The following is a 13,479-nucleotide window of genomic DNA, read 5'->3' on the forward strand; positions in this document are numbered from 1 at the left end:
TATTTAACTATCAATTTACCATTTATAAATGATGGTTATTTTAAAGTTTTGTCATGTCATAAAAATAAAAGGATTTTTTAAAAAAAAGATGAAATTATGCCCCACATCCAGTTTTTTTCTGGGCAAGTCATTTGATTGAATAAAGTAGCTTTATACATAATACGACAGGTCAGCTTTCTACTCTGGCTTTTGTGTAAAGGATCGCCTCCGGGCAGCTTTTGAATGAGGAAGTTCTGCCAGAGTAATTTAAAATGTAATCTAGAGTTATTTCGCTCGTGAAAAAAAACAACCTCTTTTAACAAAGTGTGAGTGGCTTTACTCAAGGTCACTGGTTTATTTTGTGTGTGTGTGTGTGTGTGTTTGTGTGTGTGTGTGTGTATGTGTGTGTGTGTGTGTGTGTGCATGGATGCATGCTCACTGTGGGTCATGTTTTAACACTTTCTGTGTCGCACTCTGGAGTAAAAGAGATAAGGGAAGCGTTCTCGCTCCGGCAGAGAGGGAGCGCAAAACAACCTCTGAACCACTTTTATTTAGGCCCGTGTCTCTTCCCTCCCCCCCACATCCCAGCGTGGATATTAAACCCCTTCAAAGGTAAAACCTTATTTCTGTGCCACCGAGTCTAAACCTCCCAAAGGCGTGGGGTTTTTGATCCAAAGGTCCTTTTCATGGGCTCTAAGCACATTTTTTGGCTTGTTTGTAAAATGACTTCCTGTGTAAGTGTTTGTGTGGCATGTGTGTTTACGGTACGGATGGGGGGGTTTTAGGGGGAATAAAAAGCGTTCATTGCTTCACACATCTCTATCGTTTGTTGTTCTCCCACCACTCCCCGCTTCCCTCCCTGTGCATTTGTTTCCAGCAGCAGGTTCCCCGCGGAGCCCCATCAATAAGACCACCCTGACTTTGATCAGTGTCATCAGCTGCGTGATCGGCCTGGTTTACTCCTCTCACATGTCCTGCACCATCGCGGTCCGGGTAATCCTACATGTGCCAGAGCACCTCATCGCTGACGGTAAGGCTTTAACACATGGAGCCTTTCTAGACACACACACACACACACACACACACACACACACACACACACACACACACACACACACACACACATACACAGCTCTGTGGGCGCTCAAAGCCCCAGGGGGCTGAGCTGGCATTTTTCTGCCGCTCTCCCGGGAGTACAGCTCGTTATTTCACTCAAACGGAGTGCCTGCATCTTTTTTTGCGGCGGAGCTGCCGGTGTGCTTTTTGCTCTCTCAAAGACAAAGGTAAATGCCAGGTTTCCCATGTGAGACCACACAACAGATGTGCCCTCAAAGCATCGCAGCACATTGAGGCCAGGTCGCGGTGACCACCCGCCGCAAAAACCCTCCATCACTCTTCCCCCCTTGTACTTTCTGATATGTTGAACCACCTCGCTAATGAATTTCAATGGAGCACCTGCAGAAAAAAACTAAAAAACACAGCACCGCGGGGGGCCAAGCCCTGGTTCCTGGTTTGCTCATTGGCATTTTTCAGCTGTCACAGGAGTGAACCGGCAGTCCAGATGTATTATAGACTGTGACTAGGCTCACCCATCTATCATCCACGAGGTCTGATTTGATTCGGAGCGCCGCTGCTTTCCGGTGGTATACGCCGGCCTGCCAGGGAGATATTAAAATTCCAGGGAGGCGTCCAGGAGGGAACTTTGAAAGGAGAGATGAAAGATGGCGAATCCGCCTGTTGAATTACAAAACTGGGATCGATTTAGAATGTTTCCATAAATGTCTCCACAATCTCATCAGGCTTGATTTGATGTCACGGCGAATCAGATGAAAATCTGGATTTCTACCACGGGGGGAAAGAAGCTATTAATGCCAACAGCTGCACATGTGTTCTGCCTTCACATACTGTGAAGAAAAAGCACAGAAACGTAGAGTGACACCTCTCTCCTTGCCTTTCAAATCAGGGAAAGTAATCACCTGGAGTCTGTTTACGCAGGATAACAACATCTATTCAAGATATACTGTAACAAAGGAGAGGACAAACTTTTCTCTATGACTCACGTGGAGTCGAAAATAAAAATGTGGGGAATGTTTATCATCTCAAATTGTATTTTGTGGAAATAGGTTTTCTACTACCATCTGTGTCTCGTCTGGGACATGTCAAAATTACATCTGAAACTATCACTGGCCATCTACCAGGACCTGAACATTTCAGTCACTCAGTGGCTCATAAAATTTGAAGGATGTTGACAATACAAACTCGGAGAACGCTGGGCATTCTTAGCGACTCATAAAGAGGGAAAAAATGCCTTCAGGCCGGTGAAGAGGGAAGAACAAGCCAAGAGTCTACAGCCATGCTAGCAGCTCCGTGAGGTTGTACTTAGCTTTTAGCTGCCTAACATGCCTATAGTGCCAATACTAACATTTGCTAATTTGCACTGAACACAAAGGGCAGCTGAGGCAGATGGGAATGTTGTTAAAGTTGCTCAATACGATATTCAGAGCATATCTATTGCCTCCGCACGGCTCTCACAATGGCGGCGGCTGGGCCAGAGACTCGCAGCTAACAGCGCTAACAGTGAAAACAACAGCAACAGTGCTGACAAAGCTAACAGTGTTAACCTGAGTGGGAACTGAAGGACCCTTTTAAAGGTGCTCTATTTGATATTCAGAGCATTAATATAGCAGCAAAGAACTACTGTATAGATATAGAGGAGTAATGTCTACCTGAGCAGAGAATGAAGTCACTCTCCCTCTGTGTGCATTGTAATCAGAGCTTCTCTGTGCTTTGTTGACATAGCCGGGCCGTGCCTTTTAGTGCATGTTCGTGCATGTGAGCATGCCCTGCTCGCTCACGGCCGCCCACTCTGCGCTGCTCTCATAGGGCGGTTACAGCTGATAACGCCGTCCCAACTGACGGCGCGGTCGCAGAAGCGTGGCACCCACCCTCCAGTACCCCCCCAGGTTAACACTGCTAGCTGTGAGCCACCGGCTCAGCTGTCGCCATGTTGAGAACCGTGTGGAGGCAATAGAAATGCTGTCTCACGTTTAGCACCTTTAATATTGTAGGTATTTGGTTTATGACCAGATATAAATGTTGACCTGATGTTGGCCCAAGGTCACCAAAGTTATCACCTCAGAATAATTGTGCCAAATGTCATGGCAATCCATCCAATAATTGTTGAGAAATTTCACTTAAAATCACCCACAGTGGTGCGAGAGGAAAATTCAGGAGGTCACCAAAGTCATTAGGATTCATCCTCTGGGAACCATGAGTATACATACAAAGTCTCATGACAATTCATCCAATAGTTAGAAGAGATGTTTCAATTTGGACCAAAGCAGAGACTCACCAACCAACTGGCATTGCCATCCCTGGAGCCACGTCGCTAGCGTGGCGAAAAAACACGAGTTACAATGACCTAGAAAGATGTCTTCGATTAAATTATTACAACAATGGAAGAAACCTTTCTTGGTCAGACTGTGTCATCTTTTTCTGTTACTTTTCACCTGCCCGTCATTGTATTTCCCCCACCAGATAAGTCACTAAGAAGAATGCCTACCATCTGGGGAATTTGTATTTTCAAGATTCTTCCTGTAACTCATTTTATGAGCCGCTGAGTGACTGAAATGTCAAGGACTTGGATTTTTATTCAGACTTATTTCTTGAATGTTTTTTCTCGTTTTTTTGTTTGTTCTCTCCGTTGTTTTAGTGTTTCAGTTATGAAACATTTTCTGCTCATGAATATATCATGTGATATTGCTAAACTCCTGCATTACAGCCCTAATCAGACCCTGACTGAAGTGCTTTGGTGCTTAAATGAGCTATTAAAACCTGGTGCCCACTCCACCTATTCTAGCTGTGGAAGTCCATTCAGGGATACGTGGCCTCCTTTGAGATCCACACTTGAGATGATGATGATGATGAATATCTGAGTCAAGTTGGCTCCAGTTTCATATCCTAATACATACAGTTTTTTTTTATAGGTTAGTCTTTTTTTTGGATGCATCCACAAAACATTTCTGTTTCATATTAGAATCCATTTCATGATGCAAAAAATCTAAATATTGCGTATCCCCGATTGCCAAAAGACATTAAATGCTGCAGGACATAAAATGTGCCATAAAAGCAGAAACATCGCTGATTGGTGTCGTAAGTTTGAAAGTTTTTACGAGCAGTTTTATGACTCCCCACAATTAGACAAACAAGATGTGTCCGGCCGTTTGCAGTGTGTGCTCTATTTTTAAAGGGATCATCAAAGGGGATGGCACTAACTAGGGCACGAACACAGAGCCTGCCAAGAAGTCATTAAATATGCTCGGGTTAGCAAATGCCCAGTGCGTCCCGTGTTTGCAGACGGACGGGGGGCTTTGGTCAGTGAGTGTTGCTGCTAATTTACACAGATCACACAGCGGATAACACTCAGTGTCGGGTATTGTAGTGACACCTGGCACGTCCAGTGTCCACAGGCCTCTCTCTCCAGGTGGCTGTTTTTTTCTTTTTTGGCTGGTTGAATCTCAAATTATTGCATATTTTTAAAAACGTACTTCTTCCAGGCAGTTGCAAACTGACTTTAGGAGATATTTCCCAGACACTTCAGTAAAGTATTAAAGCTGCAAAGCCTGTGATAACGCAGTCTTCAAGTGTATTTAATGCAACAATTCAATATCAACTTTTAAATTGGTACTAATTCCAGATAAATCCGACTAATGTATGCAGTCCTCGTCTCATTTCCTTCAATTAAAGTAACAGAATAACACCCACAATTTACCTCAACTGCTCAAATGCAATTTACATTGAAAACTAAACAACAGTATAATGCAGCTTATCAACACAGCAGTGTTTCCCATTAATTACCTAGACTGTGGCAGCCCTGCCATAGTTTCATAATGAACCACAAATAGTTTTACACATCTCAACGGGGGGTCTGGCTCGCCCCTCGCCGGGCGCATTTCCTCCGCAGTGGAGTGCAGTGACCTGAAAGGCCCGGGGTGAAGGTGGCTTGCCGCTTCCCGGGGGCCGTCGGTCCTCGCTGCACCCTCTCTCCCCTGCGGGGAGGGACGGGGCTCCCTGTTTCCGGCTCGACTGTCCTCAGCTTGAAACACTCACCCCGTCTCGTTTACCATGCTCGCGGTTGTGATTTTTTTTTTGTTGCCGTGTCATCACCATTCATATACAGTAACTATACAACCAATGTGTTCAGGATTAAATTGTTTATTTGTAAGCCACATGCAAAGGCAAAAGCCCTGTGATCATGTCATAGAATCCTCTGCACTAAGTCACAAAGTCAAATATGGTTGGAAAAATCAACCAAAATGTCTGGAAATTTGAGTCTGGAAATCTGGAATTTTGAAGTGGAAAATTTGTAGGATTCCTGTAGTTAGCTGTTGATTCTTCTTGTTTTTTTAGGTGAAACTTCAGAGCAGTCTGAAAAGTTTTAGAGTTAGAGGAGTAAAGTTTCTTACAGGCTTTCTTCCTTTAACCACGTTATCATCCAGTTACAGTCACCGAGGCATGTAGCTAATTTAATCTGTGTGCGCCATCACCCTAAACATAACTGAATTAAAAGCACCGTATGTAAAGTCATTGGCTCAGCAAGAAACACATGAAAAGGAGAGAAGTCCATAACACAATTCCCCTCTGCACCAGAGGAAAAGGACAAAGCAGGAAAGGTTTATCAGTAAAACCCGCAGCCAAACAAAGACCCTCCTTCAGTGCTAAGCTGCGCAAAGTACACTAACATGTGATTTATTTATTTATCACATCGTCTGAACCTTCACCGTTTTAATCCTTGCACATTTTAATCCAAACATCATGGGAAATGTGTACACAGAATTCAAAGCTCTATTTTCTTCACCGTTGCTCTCCTCCTCCTCCTCCTGGTGCATGTGTTTGGCTGCGGGGCAACAAAGTGGCAGCCTGTGGTTACTGATAATAACCAACAGCAGCGTTAGTTTGGTTATTAAAGGTATTGTTTCATTAGAGTGTTTCACACGGTTAGAACATTTTTATGTTTTATTTTCTTAGCCGTCAAGCTTTGTTGTCTTGGCTGGATCTCAGCTCCTACTTTAATGATACTAAATCATAATAATGATTTTTCAAAATAACACCGTAGTAGTTGATGAGGTTGTTTGAGGCTTTTAATGTGATGTTTTTAGGTCCAGCTTCATCTTTAAGCCAAATAAGTCCTCAGCTAATATTTCCTTTTTCTAATATTTATTTTCTGTTTTTATCAAACTGTTTTATTTTGAAAGTTTTTCCTCACCTCTAAAGTACTGAATTTAGCTGTAAAATGAGAAAGTTTGTAAAATGTCCGAAAAAAAAGTCTGAAAAAAAAGATCAGAAAAATGTCCGAAAAAAAGATCTAAAAAAATGTCCGAAAAAAAAGTCTGAAAAAAAAGATCAGAAAAATGTCCGAAAAAAAGATCTAAAAAAATGTCCGAAAAAAAAGATCTGAAAAATGTCGGACAAAAAAAGTCTGAAAAAAAGATCTGAAAAATGTCTGAATAAAAGATCTGAAAAATGTCTGAAAAAATTTCCGAAAAAAAAGATCAGAAAAATGTCTGAAAATTTCAGAAAAAAAATTAGGAAAAAAAAGATTTGAAAAAAAAGTAGGGAAAAAAAGATTAGAAAAAAGTCTGAAAAAAAAGTCTGAAAAAAAAGATTTGAAAAATGCCTGAAAAAAAAAGATCAGAAAAAAAGTCTGAAAAAAAAGATCTAAAAAAATGTCAGAAAAAAAAGATTTGAAAAATGTCGGACAAAAAAAGTCTGAAAAAAAAGATCAGAAAAATGTCTGAAAAAAATGTCAGAAAAAAAAGATCTAAAAAAATGTCAGAAAAAAAAGATTTGAAAAATGTCGGACAAAAAAAGTCTGAAAAAAAAGATCAGAAAAATGTCTGAAAAAAATGTCAGAAAAAAAAGATCTAAAAAAATGTCAGAAAAAAAAGATTTGAAAAATGTAGGACAAAAAAAATCTGAAAAAAAAGATCAGAAAAATGTCTGAAAAAAAAGATCAGAAAAATGTCTGAAAAAAATGTCAGAAAAAAAAGATCTAAAAAAATGTCAGAAAAAAAAGATTTGAAAAATGTCGGACAAAAAAAGTCTGAAAAAAAGACCTGAAAAATGTCTGAAAAAATTTCCGAAAAAAAGTAGGAAAAAAAAGATTTGAAAAAAAAAGTAGGAAAAAAAAGATGAGAAAAAAGTCTGAAAAAAAGATCTGAAAAATGTCTGAAAAATGCCTGAAAAAAAAACTCTGAAAAAAAGATCAGAAAAAAAGTCTGGAAAAAAATGTCCGACAAAAAAGATCAAAAAAAATGTCCGAAAAAAAATATTTGAAAAATGTCGGACAAAAAAAGTCTGAAAAAATGTCAGAAAAAAAATATTTGAAAAATGTCGGACAAAAAAAGTCTGAAAAAAAAGATCAGAAAAATGTCAGAAAAAAAAGATTGAAAAAAAAGTCAGAAAATTGTCGGACAAAAAAAGTCTGAAAAAAAGACCTGAAAAATAAGTCTGAAAAAACAGTTTGAAAAAAAAAGATCTGAAAAAAATCAAGCACCGCCCACCAGCCGGAGCAAACTTTCTCATTTTATAGCTAAACCGTACACTACAAGATGTTTCTGAAAACATTTTATGCGAGAAAAAGGCATTACAGTACCAGAATATTGATTCACATTTGATCAGCGCTACCATTTGGTCGGAGTTTGCGAGTGATTGACAGCTGCCTCCGTTGAATGAACAGCCAATAGGAACTGAAATGACCTGTGATTTGCTAAAGTCTCCTGTCACATTAAAGCCTAAAAACAGAGCTAGGAGGTGCAGAAGTCTAGTTTTTTCTCAGAACACTTGAATTACAATATGCTGAAAGGTTATTAAGGATTTTTTAAGGTGAAAGGTTTTTAAGGATTTCTTTAAATCAGCTGAATATTATACTATAGATATATAATATTTTTAGTAGCATTAAGGTCCAAAAAATACTGTGTCTTACAGTCTTTGTTCTTTTTTCTTTTCATATTTTAATGACTGTAAGAAATAAGTTTTAAAAACTTTCTTAAACTCTCTCTTTCTGTCCTGTTCTTCCACCCTCCACATCCCTTTGCTTCCTTTCCCATTCCCTCTTCTCTTCAACTCTCCGTCCATCTCTCATCTCTTCCCTCTGACTCTTCAACCCTTCCCTAACTCTGTGTCTTTTCATCCCTCCGTCCCTCCTCCAGGATCGAGGTTCATTTTGCTGCAGGGGAGCCAGCTGGAAGCCTCAGACTGGCTGAACCCGGCCCAGATCTTGTTGTACTACCAGCAGAACGCCAGCGGGCCCTGGCTCAACGAGCTGTGTGGACGACGCCTCCTGGACCCCTGCGAGCACCAGTGTGACCCGGAGACAGGTGAGCTCAGGACACGGCGTAAACAAGAAGCAGTTCTGTGTTGCACTGGGATTGTTACCATGGAAACCTCATTAATTTTTAGTTGGAATTAACAGGATCTTGCCTCTGGCTTGACTCGCTTCCACCATCTTAAGTAAACATGCAGTAGCCTTGGCATCTTAAACATATTAATTATATCCATAAAGATATTTATTATCGTGGATAATGGTGGACTTTATTATAAAAAGGTTATTTAAACTTTGTTTAACCCTGTAAATCATATTTCATATTCATAGGAAAATATGCCATTGATTGACACTGACCAAAAAACAAACTTTGAAGAGGCTCTTGAAATGTTAAAAAAAGAATTAGGTTATTATATTATGGGCCAAATGTTAAGAAAATATGACAAGAAGGTCCTGAACATTACGGTTATAGGACCATCATCAGCCCAACTTACAAGTGTACTTCTTCAGACTTAAAGCCGTTTCTCACCAGTGCGATGCAAATATGTGATGCGGGAATGCGGAAAACTTCACACAAAATCAATTAGTGTGTAATTAACGTAATCGTAAACCAGGAAATATAAATAGTGCCGCATAGGGAGGTGATTGGGGGAGATGGGTGGTGGTTTCTGTGTGAAACCAGAAGTCAATAATGATTTATTTGTCACGTAAGTTACGTACTTTAGTAAAACCACTTAATTATTCTAACCCAAACCACAACCTTTTCCTAAACCTAACTAAGTAGCTTTGTTGCCTAAACCTAAGGAAGTTGTTTCCTGTGAAGATGGAAGTTTATTTTGAAAGGACTGTATGTATGTGACAAGCAGAAATCGACATGTGTTGCTGGACATTTGAAGGAAAACAAACGAAAAGGGATGTCAGATCGTAAGATGTCATACGAACAGTTGTATGAGAATACGTTGGAATTTGCACATGTTCAGTTCATCAAATGAGTTTGTTCTAATTGGAGAAATAAACTCCCTGTCTATCCAAAAAATGTTTATCCATCAGGCCAGACAGTTTTTAATTTTAGAATTCAGTGAACAGTGGGAAGCTCCGTCTTGCTGAATGTGCAACCGAGTGGACAATTTAAGAAAGCAGTTGTTTGTACAAAACTGGCTTGATGATAGCATTACGGAGCACAGTTTTGTTGCTTATTCACTAGTTGTTATTGGATGGTAAACTTCCTGTGGTAGGAGACAGAGGAGGATGTTCCAGGTCTTGTCTTCTGTGGAGTCCCAGTCCTGAAAAAGGCCACCAGAACTTGCAGTGTTTATCACTCACTGCGGCTGCACGGAGGAGCTTCTTTGATTGTTTACAGGTGTGACCGTGACCATGCTCCATCGCACTGTAGGGCCTGAAATGGAAAATAGATTGTCTGGAGCACTTGACCTGACTTTCCCCTGGGGAGCTGTCTGCGGAGCGGATCAATTAGCTTGCATGTCTCCACTGTCAACTTCATTTGTACTCTGGGTGACAGCAGGAAGCCTGCGTACACCATCCAGTTTAAACTGGATAGATTTTATGAGCGAAATTAGAAAAAAAAAGAAGTAAAAAATGAGTTAATTATAGCAGATAAGTATGCAGTGCTTTTGTCTTGAGCTACTGCAGAATGAAAATAATTTGAGATTTTGCAAAGGTTAAGGAGTAATTTGCCAAACTGTGCTCTACTTGTCGGAGCTCCTTCATCTAGTGTGTAATTGTGGTGTTATTGTTTTTGCCTGAATATATTAAGTCAAATTTGAATCAAAGCCATCAAATTGTTTACTCTAGGACTAACAGTCCAGTACATTTCACAGCAAAAAAAACCCCCAAAAAAACACAATGAGGTCTTAGCAACAGATTCAGTGACAGGAAAAAAACATTAAAACTAAATACACATATCAATAATGATAAAAAGCAATTACAGAGGAAAATGAAATTGCGTGTTTGATAGATGTAACTGGGCAATTATGTGAAAACAGCACAACCACAGTTAAGGCATCCCAATTATAGTTTGATTACTGTTCTTCTCATAAAAGCCTCTATTATCTTGGTAGAAGATTTAGTGGAGCGGCTAACATCCATTTTTCAGTCAAATCGTGCAAATAGTGATACAAGCACCAAATTTGGCATGATGATTCCCGAGGGGTCACTTAGCAAATATAAACGATCGGCCACTTGAAAATCCAAGACGGCGGCCATTTTTCAAGATGGCCGCCAAATTGACCTGCCGTTAATGGTTTCTCTCATAGAAATTCATCTACTTGGTCAATTTGAGTGATCTTGGTGTCAAATTATGTGTTTTCTAGCATGCTGGATCTTATTTTGATAGTTTTAACAATTTTGAACTGCAATTTGGCGGCCATTTTCAAGATGGCTGTCAAATTTACTCGCGGAGAATGTTTTTCTTAAAGAAATGCATGTACTTGGTCAACTTGAATGATTGTGTATAATTATATGTTTTCTGGTATGCTATCTAATCTAATACGTTTTACAGCTTTAACATCCTCCAATAAGTGTTTTTCTACTTTTTGGCTGTCCGGTGAGTCTTTGCTTTGTGGTGTTTGCATGGCTCAATTGGCTTGTAGGCCTACTGTTGTAGATATCAATAGCTGCTGTTGCCATAGGTGTAGCGGCTTAGTGGTAGGGGTAGCACCTTTGTTTCAGAAGTCAGCCACATTCTCCAGGATGGACTACTGGCACTGGTCCTCACTACTTGCCCAACTCTCACCTGTGGCTCCATGAAGTTGCTAGTGCACGGCAATGACCACACCCCGGGACACCATGTTGGCTCACGGGCTGAACTAGGTGAGGGTAGCACACAGAGAGTCTCTCTGTGATGGAGTATGTCTAGCTCCAAATGTCAAAGTGCATAGAGTCAACGAACCAGCCATCTTTATCCATAAGGTTCCAACCCAACTGCCAGAATTGTCACAACAGCAGAGAACTGTAAAGGAGTGATTGTTGGGCATTACCAGGGCACACTGGTGACAATCGCTGCTGTGTAACTCAGAATGGGGTTTAACATCAGCTAAGTAGGATTCAGCATTATACTTAGTGTCCCAAATGCTGCTTACTACCAACCCCTGATCAGTTTTAAGCAGCCACACCTGAATCGACAGGATGTGCAAGCCGGGGAGAGCCGAGCCAAGGATAATGGGGTTTCAGTTATCCAGATAGTGTACAGATTGCGTAAAATAATGCATGAGCCTAGCTGTATCCCATACAAGAAAGTGCCCGTGATACAGGGTGTTAAAAGGATAAACCTTCGACCCTAAACATTACAATGGCTTTAAACCAAAAATCAACTGAAAAATGTTGGCACACTGACTGGGCCAAGTGTTGCCTTTGTCAAATGGACAAGAATGAGGGCCTTACTTCTCCACATATAAATCCCAACAAAAGACTAGGTGATGGGTACAGCCTCTTGGCGAGGAAAATTCCCAGATTCCATGCAGTCAGTCAGCTACCAGTCAAGCGTGACCCAGCAAGACTAGACGACGGTAGTGGGATAGAGGAAACCTTGATGAAAAATAACACCAAGTTACAAAGAGCTGAAAAGAGATCAACCCCTTCAACTGTTACAGATGAGAGCAGCTGTTACAAAATACCACGGAGGGTCAGAGATACTCTATCCCCCAAATGCTTTCTGTGCGAGGAAGAAGGGGGCAACTTAAGATAAGCAATGACCATGAAACTGAATGAAAGACCAAATGAATGTGCAAAATCCTTCAGTGATGGAAAGCTCCTTCCCAATCTGAGTGCTGGAGATGTCATCCTGCTTGCTTGGCTGCTCTGTACAAACGAGAACGAGCCTATCTGAATGCCCAACAGCTGCAGAAGAAAGAAGACCTGGCCCAGAAGAAGGAAGCAAATATGGAGAAGCAGTCCACCTGCATAAATCAGAATTCAACAGCACGTCTCATGATGGGTACCTTGAAGATACCGTCACACCATCCCTGCTTCAGTTTGTATGTATGATTGAACATGGGGCTGATATCAAGTCACAACTGCAGAATGGCGCATCAAAATCTGACCTTGCAACTGTTACAGTAGAGCTGTTTTGCCAAATACAGGGAAGGATCGCAGGTCCACAGGCACTCCAAGGACAGGAAGACACCTTTTGCTATATATGTTGGCCTGTCTGTGTTTGCCAAGACCAGAAAGAGGCAACTGATAGATATGTTGGTGTGGGAACCTCATGGATAAAGATGGCTGGTTCGTTGACTCTATGCACTTTGAAATTTGGAGCTAGACATACTCCATCACAGAGAGACTCTCTGTGTGCTACCCTCACCTAGTTCAGCCCGTGAGCCAACATGGTGTCCCGGGGTGTGGTCATTGCCGTGCACTAGCAACTTCATGGAGCCACAGGTGAGAGTTGGGCAAGTAGTGTGAACCAGTGCCAGTAGTCCATCCTGGAGAATGAGTCTGACTTCTGAAACAAAGGTGCTACCTCTACCACTAAGCCCCTACACCTATGGCAACAGCAGCTATTGATATCTACAACAGTAGGCCTACAAGCCAATTGAGCCATGCAAACACCACAAAGCAAAGACTCACCGGACAGCCAAAAAGTAGAAAAACACTTATTGGAGGATGTTAAAGCTGTAAAACTTATTAGTTTAGATAGCATACCAGAAAACATATAATTCTACATCACAATCATTCAAGTTGACCAAGTACATGCATTTCTTTAAGAAAAACATTCTCCGCGAGTAAATTTGACAGCCATCTTGAAAAATGGCCGCCATATTGAAGTTAAAAATTGTTAAAACTATCAAAATAAGATCCAGCATGCTAGAAAACACATAATTTGACACCAAGATCACTCAAATTGACCAAGTAGATGAATTTCTATGAGAGAAACCATTAACGGCAGGTCAATTTGGCGGCCATCTTGAAAAATGGCCGCCGTCTTGGATTTTCAAGTGGCCGATCGTTTATATTTGCTAAGTGACCCCTCGGGAATCATCATGCCAAATTTGGTGCTTGTATCACTATTTGCATGATTTTTCCACTATCCGCTCCACTATGTCTGGTGGATTATCACAGCTAAATCTAACTATAAATCGAGGAATCTGTCTGTGTGTCCTCCGCATATCTCGAGAACCGCTCATCCGATCCACTTCACATTTGGTAGGTGTGTTGCTGGG

At 40.9% G+C, this 13,479-nt stretch overlaps 1 protein-coding gene across 6 annotated transcripts in view; it reads left to right on the forward strand.

Annotated features, from left to right (window-relative positions):
- The window catches only part of astn1 (astrotactin 1), a 418,066-nt gene that overhangs the window by 117,366 nt on the left and 287,221 nt on the right, over nucleotides 1–13,479 (forward strand). For all 6 annotated transcript variants that reach the window (XM_074650205.1, XM_074650206.1, XM_074650209.1 and 3 more), the window contains 2 exons: nucleotides 860–1,009; nucleotides 8,190–8,357. In XM_074650205.1, coding sequence (XP_074506306.1) covers nucleotides 860–1,009; nucleotides 8,190–8,357 — 318 coding nt within the window. The remainder of the gene's footprint in view (nucleotides 1–859; nucleotides 1,010–8,189; nucleotides 8,358–13,479) is intronic.

This window comes from Sebastes fasciatus, chromosome 11 (genome assembly GCF_043250625.1).
Source record: "Sebastes fasciatus isolate fSebFas1 chromosome 11, fSebFas1.pri, whole genome shotgun sequence".
NCBI lineage: Eukaryota > Metazoa > Chordata > Actinopteri > Perciformes > Sebastidae > Sebastes > Sebastes fasciatus.